Source organism: Pleurodeles waltl, chromosome 10 (assembly GCF_031143425.1).
Source record: "Pleurodeles waltl isolate 20211129_DDA chromosome 10, aPleWal1.hap1.20221129, whole genome shotgun sequence".
Lineage (NCBI taxonomy): Eukaryota > Metazoa > Chordata > Amphibia > Caudata > Salamandridae > Pleurodeles > Pleurodeles waltl.
Genome location: NC_090449.1, coordinates 602572755 through 602597231, shown reverse-complemented (window position 1 = coordinate 602597231; position 24477 = coordinate 602572755). Strand labels below are relative to the sequence as shown.

At 46.6% G+C, this 24477-nt stretch overlaps 1 protein-coding gene across 2 annotated transcripts in view; it reads right to left on the bottom strand.

Annotated features, from left to right (window-relative positions):
- Positions 1–24477, bottom strand: part of OXSR1 (oxidative stress responsive kinase 1) — a 645496-nt gene that overhangs the window by 263828 nt on the left and 357191 nt on the right. For both annotated transcript variants that reach the window (XM_069211068.1, XM_069211067.1), the window contains exon 5: positions 8994–9049. In XM_069211068.1, coding sequence (XP_069067169.1) covers positions 8994–9049 — 56 coding nt within the window. The remainder of the gene's footprint in view (positions 1–8993; positions 9050–24477) is intronic.

Sequence of the window (24477 nt, the reverse complement as noted above, 5' to 3'; positions counted from 1 at the left end):
AGATCTGACCCCATGGTGCAGCCTTTCGGCTGCCAGATCCTGGCCCATGACTCCTGGGTGGAGGAGACGTGCTCCCGGTCTCATCTTGGAGCTGGTCCTGGTGCTGGGGGAGCTCTACCTGGCCTGCTGTGGGGATGGTGCTGCTACACGCTGTCCGCCTCTCCTGGACTGCTGCAGCCTTGTGGATAGAGATGGTTCCTGGGGGTGGGAGAGGACGGACATCGGACTCAGCCAGTGCCACAGGCGTCGGTGGCTGAGGAGGTGGGGGTGTCCTACACGGCTGAGGTCCTCAGTCTTGGACCGATTAGGGCAGGAAGGGGCACCCTTGTTGAGACAAGTCTTTGTTCCAAAAAGGGCCCCTTGATAGTCTTTACCCTGCTGCGGCCCAGCACCTTACCCTTCAAGTAGGGAGAATTCAAGCAGACGATCCTGCTGCTCCAAGATTTTTTGGGAAGTTTAGAGGAAGTGACCTGTGCCGTAACACTGGGCCCTCCAGGACCAGCCTGGGGTAAAGACACACACCTGAGAGCACTAGGGCCCCAACAACAAAAGATCATCAGAATCACTCGAGGTGAAGGGCCCCTGGATAGTTCCCCCAGGCAAGGCTGTAGATCCTCACCCTGTGAAGACAACTTGGTGCCCCTCCCTGTGACGGCCACAGCCCCCTCTCTGACTCTTCATACCTCACTGAGACTACACAGCATCTGTAAACAAACTCACCATCGTGAGTTTGGGCAGTCTGCACCTCACAATATGACCATCAAAAGCTGGTTGGGCTGCGTTGGGTCCTCCCAGGGTGTCCATGGCAGGGTTGGGCCCTCCCTGATAAGCTTCTCTATGGCTGTGTGACCTGGCACACACCTTGCGGTTAAGTGGCATTCCCTTGGGTCCAACAACCACCGGGCTGGGCCCCTCATCATTTTATCTATTTGAACTCTTCATTTCTTGCCAGCACCATGGGGAAAGCTAAGTCCACTCCCCGTCCTCATCTCAAGTCCGAATCGACAAAAACACCCCAGGGCCACATAAGTGACCTCAGCAGACAAAATGACATCCAAAGAAGGAGACCTAGCCACAATCCTACAGGCCATATATTCATCTCAGGCCGCTGTTGAAACCAAAATCAGCGAAGTTCATGTTGATGTGGCCCTTTTGCACCCATACCTGCACAATGCCACTACCAGGATTACAGAGGCAGAGGGTCATCTTTCTACAGCAGAAGATAAGATATCTGAACTGAAGTCTATGGTCTCCCATCTACTTTCTTGCACAGTATAACTGCACCATAGTGCAGAGGATGCTGAGAATCGTTCACAATCCAATAACCTTTGGTTCGTTGGTTTACCCGAGGGTGAGGAACCAACACAAGCCTGGGAATTCATAGAACATTGGATAAAACCCTGGATGCCACCTGACAAGCTGTCCCCCTGGTTTGTTGTTGAGAAAGCCCACAGGGCTTGATGCCCATACAGCCCCAGAAGCCCTGCACTCACCCATGATTGCATGATACCTTAATATAAAGAACTCAAAGATACTTATTTTCCCGGATTACATCAGAGAGGTACAGGCGCAGAGTCGCTCCTACCCAGTGGTAAAACAAAAACTCAAAGCACTTAACCTCGCTTATATTTTTCTTTTTTTGTATTAAACAGATTTGATTGCAAATTCTGATATTACAAACATACTGCAGTTGCTATTAGGTTTCATAACATCATACATTATGTCATGCAATATTCCAGCTGATCGTGCACTTGCATCTTTTTACCCCTCCCTATTCCTCCCAGCTCCCTTGAGTCACATCCACGGTGTATGTGAAGGAGTTATGTCTCTATTTGGTGGTCTGTAAGTATCATGCAAAAGGTAAGGAATAATGACAAGTGTAGGTGAGGGGATGGAGGGGGGAGACCTGTGTGTCTCTGTTGTCCTAGATCTTGGTCTCTCACTTGCCCTCCTGTTCCTTGGCCTATTGAAGTTGGGGCGGAGTCAAGGCTGAAGAAGGAGCCACCGATGAGACTCTGATCTGTGCCTCATTCTTTCAAGCTCTCCTCTAGTGCCTCCCAGGCATGTGCCATGTCCAATGGACGCAGTCCTCGTCTCACCTCCAATTGCAGCACTTCCCCCTTGTATATGGCCCACCTCTCAAGTTCCATCCTCCACACCTTTATGCGCAGGCCTCCCGGGGCCTTCCGTGTTGCATCTGTTCTCTCTTCACCAGAACATACGCGAGGTTTTGGAATGTACTGGTTACTTTGTCTTGGAGGTGTGGGGAAACCATCACAGGATGCAATGTTTCATTGTGCAAGGGACTTCCCTGTCCATGACGGCTGTCATTACTCTTGTAACTTCTGCATGATATATCGCCAAGTGAGGCCAGTCCCAGAACATATGTCCTGCCGCCCCACATTGTGGAGAATCTGCCCCATTGTGTGAGAGTATTTAGTTATGTGGCTCAGCGTGAGGTATGCTGTATGAAGGATGAGATAGTTAATTTAAAGAGGGCATTTGAGGATATTTTCAGGGTCCTAGGTAAAACGTCCACCCAATCCTTTTCTGGTATAGGGGCCCACTCCTCCCATTTTGACTTTAGAGTGTCTAATCGTAGGAACAAATCACCACAAACTGTTCTATAGAGGCAAGTGACTGCCATTATCTTGCCCACCTATACAGACATATCTGGTAGCCAAGCATGAGGCTGTGCTAGGTCAGCCCCCCTAGTGTTTTCGGACTGCCATTGTGATCGCTCTATGGAGTAGGAAGTGTCCTTGGGGTAGTCGGTGTTCCTCCAGAAAAGCACCATAGGGCTGGAGTTCGCCTGTTAAATAGGTCCCCTACTTTTGTTACCCCTGCTACCGTCCCTGCTGTCATCCCCGACCAACCACCTCTGTGTGGCAGTGCTTTCAGCATTGTCAGGGATAGATCAGGTGAATATGGGGCTAGGTCTGTGTTTTCTGCAGACACCAGGTCCAGCACCGCCAGATAATTCCAAATTCCTGCATTTCACCCTTTACTGTTCGGCCTATTCCCAGTAGAACTCTCACTAAGCGCTGCAGTGGCAGCATAAATCGTCTCACAGGTCTATTAGGCATTTGGCACATTGCAATCTATTCTGTGAACCACTGCAACTGTGCAGCTAAATAGCAGGATTCAAATTCCAGCACCGCAAAACCACCATCTCCAGGCGGCCGTTGTAATTTGAAAAGGGCCACCTTCCTCTGTTTTGATCCCCATAGGAAAGTTATAGTTAAGATGTTCAGGTCTTTGAAGATTTTTTGAGAAATCCAGAGTGGTAGCACAGAAAAGAAATAACAATCTAGGGAGGGCTATCATCTTGAGTAGTGCCACTCAACTCATCAAGAGTGGAAGCATTTTCCTGAAGTTCATGCAGGACTTGAGTGATCAAAGTGCCTGTCGAATATTCCCATTTTGCGGATTATGGTACAGCTTAAAGATATCCATGCTCGATAAAGGTACTTCTTTGATAGACTACATGGAAATGGCTTAAAGAAGAGAAACAGCTTTGCTGGCCAGGTGGTCACCCCCTCCACCCCCGTAGAGGCACGAGCTAGTGGAGCCCCAAATCTGACCGAATCCATACCCCGCATCCACAGAGGCGACGGTAATGGGGGAGCGGTCTTGCCATCCCTACATCTCCATGTGTCGGGGACACCACTGCGCCCCTTAGACTCATCTTCACTAGGCGAAGAACCAGGTGCCTTATCGGGTCGAGAGGGGGAAGCCTCCCAAGGGCCTCCCAAGCACCTCACACTTGTACCCACAGCCGAATCTGATTTATCTCAGAGCCCTAACATTTTGACTCTCAGCCTTAATTCAGATCCCCGTGACAAGGGACACGGACCGGTTCTGATGATTATTATTCTAACTTTCCTGTTGGTTGACTCTGATCCGGTAATGATGAGGGTCCACATCCCCACACCTATTTACAAGTTGGTTTTCGCCTTGGTTAACAGTCTAAGGGAGACATATGCTTCTGGGGTTGATGTATGGCCGGGGATGTGAGGGGGAGGGCTTTTATGTTGCTTTGTTTGTGAGTTTGAATTCTTTATTGTTTGCAGTCAAACTCAGACCTCCTAGTGAGCCGTACCACTCCAGGTTCCGATATTGGGCACATCACTGCACTACACTAACCCCAAGTGACTCCTTGCGGGCGATTCGGCTGATAACCCGACCACTACAACTGATCTGATTTTACTACACTGACATAAAGACACAATGGCCTTTCACATTATGTACTGGAATGTCAATGAACTGCTGGATCGCATAAAATGATCAGCGGTCCTCCAGTATGTCAATCAGTTCCTTCCTTCTGTCCGGATGCTCCAGGAGACCTACCTTATGGGTAGTCACTGCCCCCTCCTGCTGCACCAAGGTTATGACAGAGCATACCACTGTGGGTACACTAGAAGCTCCCCTGGTGTGGCACTACAACTCAGCCACTCCTCCCCTATGGCCACTACTCAGACGGTGAGAGACCTGTCACGGTGTTATCTTGCTTTAACCGGGACCATGGCAGGGTGCACCGTAAACTTTGAATGGGCATCCGCCCCTCCAGCAGCACTGAATGCCTTTCTTACAGAGCTGGCGTTTGTGGTACTGGCACTTTCTTGTGGCCTTACAATGATTAGAGGAGAAAGACTCCACCAGCAACTCCCTTGGCACAACATTGCTCTGGGGCCGTCTCCTTTCGAGATGTGTGTCTGCCAGCCATGGGTCTTTGTGACATCTGGAGGGTATGACACGCTAAGCAACAGCAGCACACCCATACATCAGCAGCCCACTACAAGCAATCACGCATTGACTTGCTTCTAATGCCAGACACAGATGGTCTCACCATGTCCCAAATGCGGAATCGTCTGCCTGGGAATTCTGAACATGCCCCTATTCTCCTCTGCCTAAGCGCAGCTACAGACCCTCCACATCCCAGGTGGAGACTAAATGCTTGGTATCTACAAGACGAGGCCTATACGCGGGCACTTGACACCGAACAGAAGGAGTACTTCCAAACCAGTGACTGTTCTATATGCACCAGGGGCACCTTATTGGTTGCCAGTAAAGCCACTATTAGGGGCTATGCCAAAAGTAAGTTTAGAGAAAAAGAAAGGGCCCAGAACGAGTGCATGACTTGGCTAGAGGCTCAAGCCCTCTGTGATTAGAGGCGCACCTCTCCACTGATCCCCAAGGTGCTACTCATTGGCAGCTTGAGCTGTGCACCCTGAGATTCACCTCCTATTAAATGAAGCAGCAAAACAACTTTGGCATACTTCAACTGCCAGAGTATATGGTTGGGGAGACAAAAATGGTAAATTGCTGTACTAGCTCACCACCCAACCCCAAGCGAGTTGGGTAAAACCGTAAATACTCGGCAAGAAACATTTCCAGCACACTGCTTGCAACACAGCTCAAACTGTTGCTGACTTCTACAGTCATCTCCACACTGCAGTCCGTGGACCAGAGACTGAGTCCAAACCCCATCTTTAGGAGTTAGTGCTCCTCCCTCACTTGTAACAATCTAACACACTGATGTTGGGCCAACCCATATCGGCAGAACCTATATTGGCAGAGGAGATAGGAGCAGCCGTTTTGGATATTGCATCGGAGAATACCCTGGGACCTGACGGGTTACCCACGAAATTTTACAGCACATTCAAAGAGGTTCTCAACCCCTGACTGCTCGCTCTCGACAACGAGGTATCCGGAGCTGGTTCCTTCCACCACAAAATTGATACTACAACCATTGCTGTCCTTCTGAAGACGCAGCCTCCTCCGGCCTGATGCACAGCATATCGCCCAATCTCTCTTATCAACGGATAGGTCAAGATCTCCGCATCAATTTTGGCCACTCGACACAAGCGAGTTCTCCAGACCCCTCCACCTGGATAAGTGTGGCTTTATGCCAACCAGGAGCCAAAGACATTGCCTTTGGTGTCTCCATGTGGTGCTTGCCAGTCATCATCTTCGGAAGTCCCAACTTGCCTTACTCCTTACTAATTTTGGGAAGGCGCTTGATGCAGTTGACTGGGAGGTGTCTGGAGTGTGTCTTGAAGAGAGCCAGATTCGGATCCCGGTTCTGTGACTTTGTTCGTATGCTCTACTCTAACCCTAATGCACGAGTAAAGATCAACAGGATGGTTTCTGACAATGTTTTCATAAAATGTGGGACCCGTTAGGGCTGCTTCTGTCCCCCTCCTTTTTGTACTAACAATTGAACCTCTTGCTTGACTCCTTCACTGTGAAGCATAGGTGCAGGGGTGGAAATGGGATATGGGACACAAAGACCACGTTGCACTGAATGTGGACAGCGTTCTCCAATTTCTGGCAGACTTCGAAATGAGTGGCCCTCGCAGCCTCCAGATTTTTGAAGAAGCATCTGCACTGCAACGTAACCCGGCCAAATCAGTGTCTTGATGCCTTTACCACAGACGCAAAACTGTGTCGGCTGGGAGACGGATATACCAGTGAGACGACTGAGCTTCTGCTATTTGGGTATATGGATTGCACTTCATCCAGAACTACACCCACTAAATCGTAAAAACAGGGAGGACCTCAAAAAATGGCAATTCGTACCACTGAACATGATGGGCAGGAATGCCCTCTACAAGATAACGGTGCTGCCAAGGTTGTCTCATTGCTGGTTCTGAGATTTAGACACAATGGCGATGTCTTTTCTCTAGCACAACTCTAGACCAAACCTAGTGTTTACTCACTGTCAGCGGGCACCATATGATGGCGGCCTGAGTCTGGTCAACCTGCATCTCTACTACCGGGCCTCAAAACTCCTAAAAAAACCAATGACAGGTTCAATAGGGGTTGATCGGATCACACCTACCAGGTGGAGCTTGCCTCCAAGCTCATGGCTATGCTATATGGAACTCCAGTTCCAAGCACTATCCCCGTGGTAACCTGAGTGGTCCTCCTCGTTTGGAGAGCGGCGCTCTGCCACACTAAATAGGTTCCAAACTTACACTCCAGATTCCCCTGAGATGCGGAACTTGCCTGTCTGATGTGGCAGCGCTAAGAGGCTTTGAGGGCTGGAATACTGTGATATCACACAATTGGGTGATATATGGACAGGGACTAACATTTTTCTTTCAGGGGTTCAAGAAACATTCACACTTTCCTCCTCACAATTCTACAAGTATTTGCAATTAAGGAAAAGGCTACACACCCACATACCAAGGGACACCCTCCTCCCGAGTTCAGCCCCCTAGAAGTTTAACTCCACATGGGTGCACTGGGTGAGTGTGGGCTCTCTCATACCTATCGTACACTGACCAATAATGCTCCCGGCATGTTTAACCATCTAAGAACCCGAAGGAAGGGTTGGCTGGGGCCTTTGGAGGGTGACAACTGCTGTGAAGTGCTGATGGCCCCTCAAGACACCACGACCTCATCCAGGCTACGCCTAATAGTAACCTATTATCTTTACTGTGCAAATCTCACTCCCGACCGTTTGCACCAGGCTGGACTCCTCCCGAGTCCCCCTTGCCACCAGTGCCCCCATGTCCCAGTTGACTTATCATATGGTGTGGTCTTGCCCTGAGATCCCAAGTTACTGGTCTACCACTGTGTGGGAGCTTTCAGAGGAACTGGACTGAGAGGTGGACCTTTCACCATTGATGTTGCTGCTGGAGATCTTGAAGGGCGTAGTGTGGTCAAGAGCGGATCAAGCATTTTTAGGCTCAGCTAGCATGGTGGCCAAGAAGGTATTCACGCCTAATGGAAGAGACCCAAGCCCCCGACGCGAACGCATTGGAGACAGGGTGTGGGGCTATGGACTGGTGGACACAGCAGGGGAAGCCGTTGTAGGAAGCCAGGAATTGTCTTTCTAAACATGAATGGATACGGGGCAAGTGGTGGGTATGCTTGAACTTACCGACATAATGCTTTTGAGGTAATACCTTATTGCTTGTTGTGCTTGTTCTATAGTACACTGTGCACTTGACTCTCCATTACTCTTTGCTGCCAACTGTTTTATAATTAGACCTGTGTGTCTTGTGTATCAAAACTCAATAAAAATGTGTTTAAAAAAAAAAGAAAAATGTCACTGATTAGGATTGTGAAGGAGTCAAGAATAAATGACCATGGTACCAGGAATTCAAATTTCAGGCATCTACAGTTTAACAATTTTAGAAGAGCTGGAAAATAAATCGTAATTTAACTAGGCACTCATGTCGTAGGCAAAATAAATAGCTTGTGTTTAAATTTAGCGTAAAAATAAAGTAGGCACACTTTGAATCCCCTTTGTCACTCAGGTGAAAGCAACTATTTTAGGAGATGTGAAGCATATGCACAAGAACGGTTAAATACTTAAAGTGAAGGGAGTCAATGGGATAACTGGGCTGACCCATTGCCCCATGTTGTACGGTATGGGTTGAAGCAACAGGTAAATTACAATTTAACTGACCAATTGATAAAGCCCGCTGATTAAAGCCCCTCTCTATACATATACTTTAAATGCAATAAAAAATAACCAGCAGTCTTGCGAGCCAATTTAAGCTGCCTCAAATTTACCCCTATGTCGAAAAAAAAGCTATCACCACAATGAAAGAAAATACAAAGAAAATGAAATAAAAAAAGAAAACGGTCAATTTTGTTGGGACCTTCGTAAGTGACTATTTTGGTTGTCAGTGCACATAAGTAAACATTTAGATAATATTTCATGCCTAACCTATTTATTTCCGTTTTATATTGTGCCAAAAAGCCTCGGTTAGGCTACTTGGTAGTGAAGCAGCTACATTAACGACGGTAGTGGTGCTGGAAAACTAAACTGCTGAGCAAACAGTTTTGACAGGCCATTCAAACACTCCCAACTAAGGCATGCTTAAGGAAACACAATTGAGCAACAAGTGGTGAATGCTGAATGTGTTATAAAAGCATAATGTGAGAAAGAGGACTCAAAAAGTATTCAAGCTAAGTTATGATTGCTACACAAAGGCAAAAGATTTGAACACGCCAAAAAATACGTGAAATTGTACCTGCAATCTGCACAGAGCCATCTTCTCCAAGAAGAATGTTTCCTGCTTTCAAGTCCCTGCAGGTAATCAAAAAAACTATTAATTATGCACCCGAGTTTCAAAGTATCCAGCATCAAACACCCTACTATAAAATTACACATCAAGCTAATAAGCAAATAAAAAAAATGAGGGTTAACAATTGCTTAAAAGAGATTTTCCAACTTGCACGTTACTCACACTGACTTTCTTTTCAATATATTAATTTAGAAAAATGCAACTAGCAATACCCTTCTAATAGCCCTTTAGGCACATTGTAAAATTAACAAACGATTGGTCATCCAGGGACCCTTTATGAGTTGGGCGCAGTCGAGTCCCCACAGCAGAGATTGGCTTAAGATGGGGGAAGCAGGGGTGTAGCTTGGTCAGGGGCAACCGGCCCCAGTCATAGTTCGGCACATTCTCTTCAGTTTTCCACAGCACGTAACAGCGCCATTTCCCCATGTGCTGCGCGGACCCCGCAGCCCTGCGGGCCGCGCTCTCTCCGACTCTTTGGGGGGGGGGCGGGCTCAGGGCAATTTCTTCGGGGTGGCACAAGTGACCCAGCACTGCGCGCCTCACAGCGCTTTAGTATTTTCTGCACCACATGCCTTTTGGCAGCGCTGCGGGAAGCTGTGATCGACAGCACTCACCCCCTTCTTTGGCACCAATGGAGCTGGGGCTGCAACGGCCTCACTTCTCCTCTTCACTGAGTTGCTGCTGAATCCATGTCTGCGACCACGTGGGGTTTCAGATCCCACTCGTCGCCAATGTAATGTGGGGCCCTAGGCCCTCAAGCTTGTAAATGAAGGGACGCAGACACGGTGGTAATAAACTGGCCTCAGGCACGTGCGCCCGGCCCCTTTTATTGGCAGGGTCACCTCACTGGTGACGCCTGTGTTGGGTGGGTGTGGGTTACATCTGTAAGACCAGCCCTCAGCAGAGTGGCTGGCAGAAACACTAGAACGAGTCCAGCTGGACTCTACATGCTTCAGAATTCCCAACAGTCACGCTGGCACATAATGTTAAAATACATTATAAGACCAGCACAGCACACGCGGGGCTTAAGTGGCAGCGGAAAGGAAGAGGAACGCAGAATGGTAGTGGTACTAAGTGTGAGTGAAAGCATATTATTTTGGGAAATAAACATTTTTTTAGGTCTTTCCAAACAAAGAGAGGGTATGGGTTTTTTTGTGTGTCAATTTTTCTAGTGAAATCCAACTGACACCGCACCATACCCGACTGAAAGCACCTGTACCCAACTATTTATCACAACATTCGTTTATATATAAACACCCCCTCACCCTGAAGCTAAGTCCTGGGAGGGTTGAAGGGGAAGACAGGTGTCCCCTGGGGTGGGGGAATACCACAAACGCCCGAATACAAGTATTACCAGGTGCAGGAATGCACCAGGTAAAACCTACTTAATCTTCAACCATATTATTCCCTTCCTGAAAGCAGCAGTAATGTGTGTGAAAACAGGCCGAGAATCAGCAAAAAAAAATGTAGACCCGTAAATCTGGCACCCGAGTATTTTCCCTGACTCCTGGGAGTGAATCTTAAAATGGTCAGTAATCGTTGTGGCTTTATCAGTCAAAGTCACTCTCTCTGGCCACCGCACCAGCACGTCCAATAATTACCAGTGGATTACTAATGGCACCACAAGAAGAAAATCAGGAGCTTTTGACCTATTGAAGTTCCTTTGATGCCAAATGGGGCATGTCATCACGAAACAGAACTGTAGGTTAACAAAAACAATTCCCTAAATCCACTCTTCTACGCTGAGAAGCAGCATAATTGGTATTAACATTAGTATTTAGGCTCTACGGTTTGATCAATAAGCAACTAAAACTAAAAGTTAGGGTATGTAATGTATTCCACTAACTTGAACAAGCACTGGCAAAACCAATAGGTCCCTCCTTTGGGAACTATTGGCTTCGGTACCTAATAGCTTTGCCAATTGCCTTTAGTGGGCTGCACGGCGTCAGGACTCTGCAACATCTTAAAAATAAAAAAACCCAAACAGCTCTATTGCAGTCATGTCATTCCACTAACATGCTCACATATTCTGAGGCATGCACACACCAACAGATAGTCATGGGCACAATTGGATTAATTTTTTATTTACCGAACCAAGACGGTGGGTGTCACTTGAATAAACAAGTAAAAAAGATAATTATATTGAGAAAGTGCCAAAAAAGATTGAAAAAAAGGGGGCCACACGTGTTTGGAGGCAGAAGCAACGTTTTGGGGGAGGAAAAGGAAATGGAGCACATAAAAGGTGGAGGGAGAAAAGCAAAAGGGAGAGAACGCCATAAAGCACAACGGTAAAACAGAGTAACAGAGCGTGGGATGTGGAGAGAAGCACACAGATAAGGAGAACAGAGCAAGAAAGAGAAAAAAAGACTGATTTGTGATGGATGCAGGAGAGAAACACACAAGGGTGACAGCTGGAAAACATGCCCTTGAGAAGCGCTTAAGCATGAAGAAACGAGAGAGCAGCATGAAGGGAGAGAAAAATCATATAGACCAGAGCAAGAACCATTCCACAACAGGAACAATTTTACTTGTTTTGATGTTCTGCTATGGAGTATCACTCTGGAATTACAAGTTTCATTTTACTGTGATGGCTGGAATAGAGTTACTACGTTTGCCTCGGTATTAGTCCTGCCAATGCACCATTAAAGTGTAAAAAAAAATAGCATGAGAAAGTTTCGCCACTTTCATTTTTCCATCCTATATTTCATTCTGTCTTTTGTCCCATTCCTCCTGCGTTTGTGCCTTCACTTTTCCAATACATCCACTGCTGCGTTAACTTTCTTTACCACTCTCCGTCTCCCTTCTTTCGTTTGTTGAACCCTCCCATTGTTTCTCCATTCCTTACTTTCATTGCTTTCTCCATCTGTTTGTTCATTTCATTTTCTTCCCTTATGTCCTCGTTTCCTTTAGCTCTTCCTGTCTTCTTTGATCTTCCTATCCTGCTCTTTATCTGTCTTTCTCCTGACATATGAAAATTAGTTACTTACCTGTAACTGTGGTTCTCCAGTATTGGATCTTTCATAGATTCACATGCTTGAATCATCCCCATCGTCGAGGTGGGAGCCTCACGGTAACCTGAAATACACATAGCAGGACACTCTATACACTAGGCCCCAAGGGCCTCCTTAGGTTCTTTTTATAGTCTATCCATGTCATTTTGCAAAAAAAAAAAAAAAAAAAAACCCAAAGTTGAACCTCAGCCAATCAGGAGTCGACACCCTCTAGAATACTCCCAACAGAGGCTCTTTCCCTCAGATTTTCTACCCCACATCGTGTGAAGGGAGTCTCCCTGAGCTCTACTCAGTATACCTTTCTGACAGGAATTTTTTCTCTCAGAAAATTTTGCTTTTACAATTCTAGCATGTCTCCGCAGGTCTGTTTAGAGTTTGTGGCAGCTGTGGGAAGAAGAGACTTCACGTTGATGACCCCCACAGAAAGTGTATCTACTGCCTCCATCCTGACCACAAGGTGAGAGACTGTAAAATCTGTTGCACCTCTGGTCAGAAAACCCTCAAGGACCGTGAGGGTAGGCTTCTGTTGTGGTTCCAGGGACAGAAAGCCAGAAAACCCATCCTCAGATGAGTGAAGCATCATCTCGCTCCCTCAAACGTCATGGGGAAAAAGGAAAACTACCTGAGGAACCCCCAAAGAAGATGCTGAAAAAGACAAAGCATAAATCTATGGAGAAACAAGGGCATCAAGAGCAGACTATTGCCAGATCAGAACACCAGGCAATACACTTAAAAAAGGCTTGTTCAGAGCCTACAACGCCTGTGAGGAAAAAAGGCACCCACAGAAAGTGCCTCTCTGTCACTATCGCCGACGAGTGACCCGGTAAGGCCTATCCCTGATGTCACCAAGAAACGTTTGTCGAAGGTCCCGTCGACGACACCGTCGACAGTCACAGCAACGACGATGACATCCACGTTTTACGACGGCAGTATCTCCGATGATTATAACGTCGTCACCGCTGTCAACAACGACGATCATAACGGCCAAGATATTCAAAAAGGCATTGTCGGAAGCAGAAGTGGTTTACCTGTTGACAACAGCATTACCGTAGACGAAGCACCTGTCGTCGAGAAAGATAAAAACAACGTCAACGAGCACACCTGCGCCGTCGACGAGACAACCATCGACGAGGGATCCATCGGCGAGAGACCCGTCGACGACACCACCATCGTCGACAGATCCGTCAATGCACAACTGTCGACGAGAGTCCCGTCGGCGGCAACACAGTCGACGAGAAGACTGTCGGCAACAGATGCTGCAATGTCAGCAGCAGGGATGGAAGTTCTGTCTATGCAACCGTCGACCATCATGCCCCCTTCCAGAGATTTCGAAGCACAGCAGGAGTCCACAACATTCCTCCCTCTTTCCTTTATCTCCATGGGAGAAAGGACATATTCAATCCTTCCAACCCATACGTCTCCAAGCAAAGTCTTGCCATATCCACCGCAGCATCTCCTAGATGATGACGACAATTATTCCCAGGATGAGGGAATGTTCAGTGCAGCCAGTAGCCCATTTCAGCTGCATGTAAAGTGCCAAGACTTAGAAGACGGGAGGAAGAACAACAGCAGCTCTATTATTCCTCAATGGTATATCAGGAGGGCTCTTCATACCCAACGGGGGAGCAGGAACCATCTTTCCCCATGCCCAGGTCTCTGGTGACAAATCTGCAGGGTATGCTCAGGGACTACCAGACGATTCCCACCTTCAACGACGGCAACCCCATCTAGGCCGTACAGTCAACGGACACCAATACAAGCCCCTTTTACTAGCCTTCCAGGAACGCCGCAAAGAAGTGTCTCATTGGTACCACCGCCACAGGATGAACACATCTCATCAGATGAAGTGAGGGAAGAAGGAGAAATTTCTGAGGCAACCCCTAGTGAGTGGGATGACTACCTCATTCCCACGCTGTTGCCGCCGCCAGCAAGACCAGTTGATTCGCCCCCCGAGGACATCGGAGGTTTCCACAATTTAATGGAAAGGGCGGCCAAGAGATTCGACTTGCCTATTGTTTCCCAAGAAACAGATTGTTTCTCATACGATTTCAAAGAACAATCAAGGAAATCTTTAAGAGCAATCCCAATAGTGGACTTCCTATGGCAAGAGGGACTGAAGGCAATGAAGAACCCAGCCACAGTGCCTTCACAGATGCCAAAGCTGGAGAAGAAATACAAGGCCCATGACAACACTCCAGCCTGTTTAATATCGCAACCAAAGCCAGATTCAGTAATATCCCAGGCTGCACAACGCAGGGCGAAGAACCCTTCGGCACCTATCGCAGAGCCTCCAGACAAGGATGGGAGGAGGTTTGTTAGCATTGGAAAAAAGTTCTCCTCGGTAGCGGCGATTACAGTAAAGGTGGCCAACTCCCTGGCCATACTAGGGATGTACGATCAACAGATGTGGGCGGACATGTCAGCTTACGTGGATTTATTACCTGGGGATGTCAAGGTGGAAGCAAGGAAGGTGCTGCAAGAGGGTGAGCGGATTGCAGCGGAAATCATTGACTGTGCCATGGACATTTCCTTAACAGGATTCTGCCAACTCGCAGGAGCAGCGGTCTTACATAGGCAGGGATGGCTCAAGTCTACGTCTTTCCACCCAGAAGTCCAGAGCTGCATCCTTGATATGGCGTATGATGGGGAGAGTCTATTTGGGAAGTATGTTGACGACATGCTACAATCTATTAAGACAGATACTGACACGGCGAGATCGCTTGGTACCTTACAGTACCGCAGGCAGCCCTTTCGTGGGGCAAGAGGCAGAGGAAATTACTCCTTTCAAGGGGGTTTTCAACAACATAGACCCCAGTATCAGTCCTCTTCAACAGGACCCAGACAGCGGTACGGCCAAGATCAACAACATTACCGGTTACCACCTACCGCGGCATATCGGCACCCGGCGAAAGGAAGAATAGCGCCACAGGGAAGAGATATCAGCAGGAACAAATGACCAGCTAGGCATACCAGCTTCCTACACTATCAGGGTCTCCAAGGTCGCATCACTTCTCACTTCCTTCGTTGGGAGGTCATAACATCGGACAGATGCGTGTTGGACGTAGTGGTCAGAGGACATACTCTGGAGTTTATTCAGAAACCACCGGCCGTCCCGCCGTCGGGCCCTCCACCTCCACGAGTAGCCCAACTCCTCAAGGAAGTACAAGTGATGCTACGCAAGGGAGCAATAGAGCTGGTCCCTGCTCCTCACAGGAACAAGGGGTTCTACTCACGCTTCTTTCTGGTGAAGAAACCCTCCGGAGACTGGAGCCCCATTCTGGACTTAAGGTCGCTAAACAAGTTTCTGAAGAAACAGTTGTTCAGGATGGTAACACTGCAGGACATCTTGCACCTCCTGAGTACCGGAGATCATATGGCATCCCTAGACCTCCAGGATGCATATTTTCATGTTCCGATACACCACAACCACCGACAATTCCTCAGGTTCAAGGTAGCTGGTATGCATCTAGTTTCGGGTCCTACCTTTCGGTTTAAAATCAGCCCCCAGAATTTTTTTTACAAAGATGCTGGCTCCAGTAGCGGCTCATCTTCGACAGTCGGGCATACAGGTGTTCCCCTATCTCGACGACTGGCTCATAAAAGCACCTTCAAAATGCCAAGTGGTGCGTCACATATCTCTCTGCCTCCAGTTGTTCGACGATCTGGGACTTATCGCCAACTACCAGAAATCGCATCTTCATCCAACGCAGACATTTATCTTTTTAGGAGCGGTACTGGACACCGTCCAATGCAAGGAAAGCAGGAAAGAAAATGAAAGCTCAACAGGTCAGCCCGTAACCTCTCAGCAAAAAAGTGCGTTTCAGTTCGCGCTAACAAGTCATTGCTGGGAAGGATATCATCATGCATTCCGCTGGTCCCAGACTGCAGATGCGGCCCCTGCAAGGGGATTTACAATGGCACCAGGTTCAGCGATCTTTCGAGGACAAAATTCTCATCACACCAGAGATGAGAGCAGCCATGGATTGGTGGGCAACACCGGCAAATTTGTCCAGAGGTCTCACGTTTCTTCATCAGGTGCCTCGCTATATCGTGACGACGGATGCTTCCCTCGAAGGGTGGGGTGCACACCTTCAAGATCTTCCTATAAGTGGGTCTTGGACTCCAAAAGGACAGACAGCTCCACATCAATCACCTGGAGCTCAAAGCAATAGATTTACCTCTAAAAGCTTTCTTACCAAGGCTTCGGGGCTCAGATGTCTTGATAAGAACAGACAATACCACAAGCATGTTTTACCTAAACAAACAGGGTGGCACAAAATCTCTACAGCTCTCGCAGCAGGCTCAAAACATATAGAAATGGGCCATAAAGCACACCATTTCTCTGAAAGCGGAGCATGTCCCAGGACACAACAACGTACTGGCGGACACCCTGAGCAGGACAATAATCCCCTACCACGAGTGGGAACTGGATCAGGAGATTCTGAATCAGCTATTCCAGTTATGGGGCAAGCCAAACATCGATCTGTTTGCCACATTCGAGAACAGAAAATGCCCCAACTACGCAAGCTGGCTTCCCCAAAGAGGATCGTGGGGGAATGCGTTTTCGATAAGATGGTCCAGCATTTATGCCTACGCCTTTCCTCCGATCCCACTCATACCGAGAGTCATCAGCAAGATGAAGGCGGAGGGTTGTCAAATCCTATTAATAGCACCGAGATGGCCCAGACAGGTGTGGTTCACGGAGCTTCTCATGCTCTCGGAACAACCACATGTGCTACTCAAACAGAAACCAGCCTTATTAACGATGCACCGGGGCCAAGTCAGACATCCGGATCCGTCATCTCTCCACTTATCGGCCTGGCTCCTGAGTTCCATGAGTACTCCAATGTAAACATCTCTTCTGAATGCAGAGAGATTCTAGCCAGGGCTAGGGCGGATACTAACAACAGGACCAACAGGCTAAAATGGAAGCGTTTTTGTCTGTGGTGCGCAGCTGAAGGGATGCACCCGATCTCCTCCCCTCCAGAACAGGTATTACCGTACTTGTTACACCTGGCAAAGTCTGGATTCTCATACGCTCAATACGCGTGCACGTGGTGGCAATTTCAAGATACCGCAGATCTAAAGATGCGGTTTCTTTGTGTTCCATCAGAATTATAAAGAAGTTCCTTAAAGGACTGTTTCGTACTTTACTACCAGTGCAGAAGCCTCCACCGTTGTGGTCCCTAAACGTGGTCCTGGGGCAGCTCATGAAGCCTCCTTTTGAGGCCATTCACAGAGCGGAGTTAAAGTTCATTTCATGGAAGACGGCGTTGCTGCTGGCTCTTACCTCCGCTAAGAGAGTGAGTGACATACAGGCATTCACCATTAAAAAGACTTTTCTTCAGTTCACCACTACTAGTGTGATTTTGAGAACGAATCCTAAGTACATTCCGAAGGTGCCCTCAACTTTCCATCTAAATGAACCAGTTGTTTTGAAAACCACCTTTCCTAATCCGCAGACAGTGGCAGAAAAAGCACTACATTCCCTGGACGTTAAAAGATGTCTGAAATTTTACCTACAAAAGACTCAGAGCATACGCAAGTCAGACCAGTTGTTCGTAGCCTTGGAAATGCAAGAAAGGGTTTTGCAGTATCCAAACAGACTATAGCTAGGTGGATTGGCCTGGCAATCCAATTTCGTCATACCTAGCTGGTAAGCCTCTCCATAGCATGGTACGAGCCCACACAACAAGAGCGGTAGCCACATCGGCTTCCATTTTCGCTGGGGTACCCCTACGGCAGATCTGTAGAGCGGCCACATGGTCCAGCCAGCATACATTCACGAAACACTACTGCCTTGAGGAAGCAAATACCATGGACACAGCAGTGGGCCAAGCAGTCTTTTGTTTCGGTAAGGTGAGCCTCTTGGATCATCCCGCCTCCACAACCAGGGTAAGGTGAACAACGGTTTTCTTATTTTATTCAAGATTAATCTGTTTTATTTCTTATGTTTATGCTAGAGCCTGATTATCATAGCATGCCACATATTTGTTGTAAAGCAGTGATCTGTGCTTATTATGACTGATGGTTAATTACAGAGTAACATGCTTACGTTACCATTGAGCACTAACTAGAGGTACTATTGTTCTCATTTCTATTGATATTCTCATGTTGGTTAGGATTGTATAAATATGGCTATATGTCTATTTAATCTATATTACTGCTCGCTACTCTAATTCAAGCATGTGAATCTATGAAAGATCCAATACTGGAGAAGAAAATTGGTTACTTACCTGTAACTGTGGTTCTCCAGTATTGCTATCTTTCATAGATTCACATGCGGCCCAACCTCCTCCCTGCAGAGGCTCCCCTTATATATAAACTTTTATCTTCACACTTGTACTAGAAAATCTGAGGGAAAGAGCCTCTGTTGGGAGTGTTCTAGAGGGTGTCGACGCCTGATTGGCTGAGGTTCAACTTTGGGTCTTTTTTGCAAAACGACATGGATAGACTATAAAAGAACCTAGGGAGGCCCTTGGGGCCTAGTGTATAGAGTGTACTGCTATGTGTATTTCAGGTTACTGTGAGGCTCCCACCTCGATGACGGGGATGATTCAAGCATGTGAATCTATGAAAGATCCAATACTGGAGAACCATGAATACCATCCACACAGCAGGACACACTAGTAATGCACAGGTCACTGTGAAAACCGTCTTTAAAATATTTTTGGCTGAATAGTGAAGTAGTTCAACATTAAGACATGCTGCAAAAAAATCAGCATGTGATCGAAGGGTCTCAGGGTGCCAAATCCTAGTCGAGCAAATTCAGTCTCATTGTTTCAGATCAATAAAACAGCCATTATTTTTTTGATTTCAGAGTGACATTAATTTCACTTGCATTAGTTGCCATTCAAAGGCATTAAGCAACTGACCCATAAGTAGCCCAAACATTCTTCCTCCAATCAGCTTTCTGTTTTCAACCACACATTTAAATTTACATCTCACATTTAAATTTACAGCACAGTGTCAAGATGGAGTCACTTCGGAGGACTTCCGAACATCATCTGTCGTGAAGGAAATTGAGAGTTAACGAGGACCAGAACAAGCAAAGGCCAAGCGCACGGTTAAAGGAATGATTGGGTAGGCTCTGTGCCCCTTGGAAAGAGTGGGGTGTGCGCATAATCAACCCGGTAGTACCCTTCAATTCAAAAGCATTAGTGGAGATCAGGGAACTTTTATTCCAACACTGTACAAAAACTGTCACAGCAGAGTGAGCATAGGGATAGTACTGGATCAGCACTCTTTATATTGCATACCAGTGCCCAACAGGCAATAGTGCATTCCATGGTAGAAGAGAAGGGCTGGCGCAGCAGTCTTTCCTCGCCAGGACCAGCGCGTGGTTGGTTCTGGTGCCTCCTGTGTCACGGGCAGTGTTGATCAGCCAGATGACCTGCAAGCAGCATGATAAGCTCCAGCAAGTCGTCTTTTGTAGCCTGAGTCTTCGGGGAACAGGGGCAAGCCAACAAGCCCTTGAAGAATCTTGGTTCCAGGATGTAGATAATAATTTTAGTCTTTCTCACTCCAGGAAAGAAGCAGCAGGCACCAAGCCAACACAGCAAAACTAGCAAAGAGGCAGTCCCTCCTACAGCAAAACACACAGCAAGCAGTAGTCCAACACAACAATGCAGTTACAGAGTGACAGTCCCTCCTGGAAGCACAGTAGTCCTTCCTGGCAGAATGTCCTTGGTTTCAGTAGAGTTATGTTTGGGGACCAGTACATAGACCTAGGGGTATGAAATTCCTATAGCCCGATGCCCAGGACATATTGTTCAAGGTCCAGGACAACAGGTTTTCCTATTTATTTTGTCCTTGGTAAAAGTAGGCCCAACCCCCTGCAGCACAAACTCTTTGGATTCCAGTTTAAAGGAAAGGGAAGGGAACTGCCTGCAGTTGAGGTAATATTTATGTCCACGTGTTTAATGCTGTTGAAACTTGTATTTATGGTTCCTTAATGTAAAGTCTTTATAATTAGGTTGAGTGCTTTAAATGTGGTAAACTTGGACTGCACAACTGACAGTGGTTCCAGTAAAAAAATGTACACACACGTTGGAAAGGTTTAACAATATGAGGCTACGTATAATACTCCCAGAATGCTCACTGATTAGATGCAAATGATTGCAGAAGCTTGTAGTCAAGATTGATAATTTGCTTTCAGAATAAGCTGTTTAGAAAACAAATGCAACTAGGAAAAAAACTTTTGTTTAACTACTGCAAAATTTTAGATAACAATTTTTTGAAGCATCATTTAGTTAAACGTGTTTCTAAAAAATATTCATTAGGCAAAACCAGTGTAACCAGTTTCAACAAGATTATGGGAAACATGAAAATAAACAAGTATTGGCAAAGCAAACCGATGTGACATTGGTGGTCAGTCTTTTGGTTTTGTCAATATGTTTCTTGTTTAGACATGGCTTTAGTAAAACGTTGTTGTGGGAGCTGCCAGACCGACACCATTGTATCTAGCATTGGAAAAAAGCAAAAACAAAACATTTTTTGCACTTTTTCTCAAGAAGCAAACATTGCCACATTAGTTCCAGGCACTGAACAAAATTACTTTGTGTGCCAATATGCTCTCAATGAAAGAGAGAAATATTATCTAGAACGCGCAGTAATGCCAGATGATAAATGGACAAAGAGAAATAGAATTTTTATAAAAACAAAAGGTCTTGGTTAATGCCAGACCTAATTAGGGGTTCAATTCTTAAAGAAAGTCACATAAGTGCACCATTGTAAATGTCTTTACATTAGTGCAGAATTATGGCCTTCATGAATTTACAAGAATTTAACAAAGAAGACCAGGAAATCGTGCTCCTAGAAAACATTTGTTAACTGTATTTTAGCATGAGAAAATGTGCAAGTGTAGACTGGCACATGCAAAAATCTATTGACTGTTTACAAGTTCATTTTCCCTCCAACCACTTTTTTTCCCCCAACCCTTGAAAAACTTCTACTTCTACCCTGGTCAGGAGTCAATTTCCAGCCTCTCTCAGGATGGGAAACGATTAGAGAAATGCTGGTGAAAATCCTTAAAACCAGAAAGTTAGTAGGTTTGCACAGACTCAAAGGCACTCCGTCGCTGGAACTATTGCTTACTGCTTCCTTCAGCCCCAGATCTGTGGAATGGTGGCAAAATAAGGAAACTGCTAGTATTCAGGCCATACTATAGTATTAGTGCTGGCATACCCATAGGCTATTATCAGACTTCTTATGTAGTGAAACTGATGCCATAATGTGTTGCCGCACTACATGGCACCAAAGGGACAAGTATATATTTTTTTACAGGACAAGTAGATTTATGAAGCAACCTGTCCCATGGACAGGTAAATATTTTATTAAATTCCACACCCCTGATATACCCAAATGTGCTTTTGAAGTGGAAGAGACTTCATAGAAGCCTTAAATGATCACAAGGTCCCTCCCTTCCTTCCCTGGCTCCAGACACTCCACAGGAGGGTATACAGCCCTCTGTGTGAAGAGAGACACCCCTCTCACCCATCTAGCCCAAGAATGCATAAAGTCCAGCTGTCATCAATCCCATAAGTATATCCAGAGGCAGGCAGAGGCACAGAATGGTTAAAGTAAGAAAATGACAACTTTCTAAAAGCAGCCTTTTCAGACCTACAGTTTAACATCCGACTTCACCATAAATTGTAATTTTAAAATGTGAGTCCAGAGGCACTAATCTCCATATTTCTACATTTTCCCAATTGAACGTTACACTTAAAGGGTGCCTCAAGGTAACCCAATGTTAACCTATTCAGGAAATGGGTCTTTCAGCAGTGAAAAATGAAATGAGCAGTTTTTCACTACCCTGACATGTTACATCTAAAAGGAAATGTCCCACCTTCTAAATACACTGCACCCTGCCCTTGGGGGCTAATTTGGGCTTCCTTAGGGGTGACGTACATGTAATAAAAAGGAAGGTTTGGGCCTGGCAAGTGGGTGCACTTGCCAGGTCGATATGGCAGTTTAGAACTGTACCCACAGGCTCTGCAGTGGCAGGACTGAGACATGTTTGTAAGGCTACTGTGGTGGGTGGCACAATAAGTGCTGCAGGCCCACTAGTAGCATTTAATTTATAGGCCCTGGGTACGTATAGTCCACTTTACTAGGGACCTAAAAGTAAATTAAATGTGCCAATTGTGGAAAAGCTAATGGTACCATGTTTAGAGCACAAAGCACCTATACTTTAGCACTGGTCAGCAGTGGTAAAGTACCCAGGATCCAAAAACCAGCAAAAATGAAGTAAGACAAACAGGAAGTCAGAGGGCAAAAAGTTGGGAGAAACCACAACAAGGATTCCAGGTCTAACGTGTGCCTACATAGGTGCTACCATATCACACTGCTATCCGTCCTGGATTGTTTTTCTTACCCAAAGCACAGAACCAACCTGAATAGGACTGACTAGTGTGCCAAGTGATGCCTCCAAGGATCTCTGTTGATGAGGAATACAACAGCCTGCAGAGCAGGGAGGGTTAGTAAGAAATTTGTGACTCGACAGAGTCTCTCTCTACCAGATAAGGTGAGATTGAAGGTAAGCAACTTGTTAATCTGAAAAAGACTTCTAGCTGCAGATTCCATTACCTTAGGATAGGTACAAAAGCAGTCTTTCTCCAAAGGTGGGTCTGCAGATTATTCCTACTAAAAGGTCCTGGAAGACCGAACGGGCCTATCTCTCTGGACCTCATGTCTAGGCAGTAGTGTTTGGCAAACCGTGCGTGCAGTGATGCCAACGTCGCTGTCTGACAGATGTCCAAAACTGGGAATCCTCTACCTAATGGAAAGGTTGCAGCTTTAACTCTGTAGAATGAGCTGTAAGTCCTCAGTGTTGATTCTTCGTCATTGCGTAACACATCTTAAGATAGAGAATGGAAAGTGTTTGCAATTTGCTAACCCTCCTGGCGCTTTGCTAACCCTCCTATCAGGTGTGGTGGCCACAAGGAAGACAGTTTGATGGTCAGCAGCCTTACAGAGCAGCTGTGCAGCAGTTCAAATGGTGAGCACATGAGGAAGGTGAGGACTAAATTCAGGTCCCACTGCCCATAATGAAGAGCATAGGAGAAAAGGTGTTCCAGACTTTTAAGGAAACTAATCACAACAGGTGACTTGAACAGGGAAGGTTGATCCAGCAATTGCAGGAAGGCGGAATGGCCGAAGGTACCCTTTAATCATGCCAAAAGCACAGCCTTGCCAGGACAAGGATAGAACAAACAGCACAATTTCAGATAAGGATTTCATCAAAGGATCAACAGATCTGATTAAACGCCAAGCCACAAACGTATCCCTTCTGAAGGCATAAATTGCTTTTGTTCAGGGATGCCTGGCTGCCAAGATGACATCACACACTTTGGGAGGCAGGTTAAACACACTCAACTGTCACCACTCAATCTCCATGCATGTAGGTGGAAAGTGGACAGGGTTGGGTGCAGAACCATGCCCTGCTGCTGTAACAAGATATTACCCCTAAGGAACAGTCTGATCAAAGGACAGATGCCCATGCTCAGAAGTTCTCCTGGCCAATCTGGGGCCAACAAGATAGCTTGGACCCAGTCATTCTTGATCTTCTTGGGAACTCTGGACTGGAGTGGTATTGGTGGAAAGGCATACAGGAATCCTGAGCTCTACTCAAGGCAATGAGTATATGAACAAGGACTGCCTTCAAAACTGAAGTGCACAGAGGTGCTGACATTGCACATTCACGGCACTGGCGGACAGATCTAACCAACGTTCTCCCCGATCTCTGAAGAGACCCCGAGTCACCTCCGGATAAAACATGCCATTTGCAATCTGAAAGGCACTGACGGTCTGTGGAAAGGCTTCTACCAGTCGAGAATGCACTGGTGTTTAGAGAACCAGCAAAAGGCTGAACCACAGGTAAAATGTCTTAATGTAACGCCTGTGTCCAGATTCAGTGCCTCTTCACACAGGGTCCACAACCCTTCCCTGCCTGTTGCAATACAACATGGCAGTATTGTTGTCTGAACAGCTGAACTAGCCTTCCTTTGATCGAAGGAAGAAACGCTTTCAATGCCAGGCCAATTGTTCTCAACTGCAGCAGACTGGTGTGTTGAGGTTCCACAAGAGTCCTCTGACCTCTGCTTCTCCCAGATGGCAGCCACAACTCCGAAATACAGAATAGAGGCTGAAACATCTGAATCATAGCAAGAATTTCCTGGATTCGTTTTTGTGGATAATAAGCCTGAAACTGCACTGTATCTAGAACAGCTTTGATAAAAAGGAAGCATCTGAAAGGGAGTCAGGTGTGACTTCAACAGGAGGTTTGCTGTAGTCTGGAGGTCGGAGACGACTGCCTGGGGTGATTCCGCTTTCAACAGCCAGTCATCCAAGTAGATTAAGAATGGAACCCCTAACCTCTGCAGATGTGCTGCAAACACCGTCATCGCCTTTGTGAACAC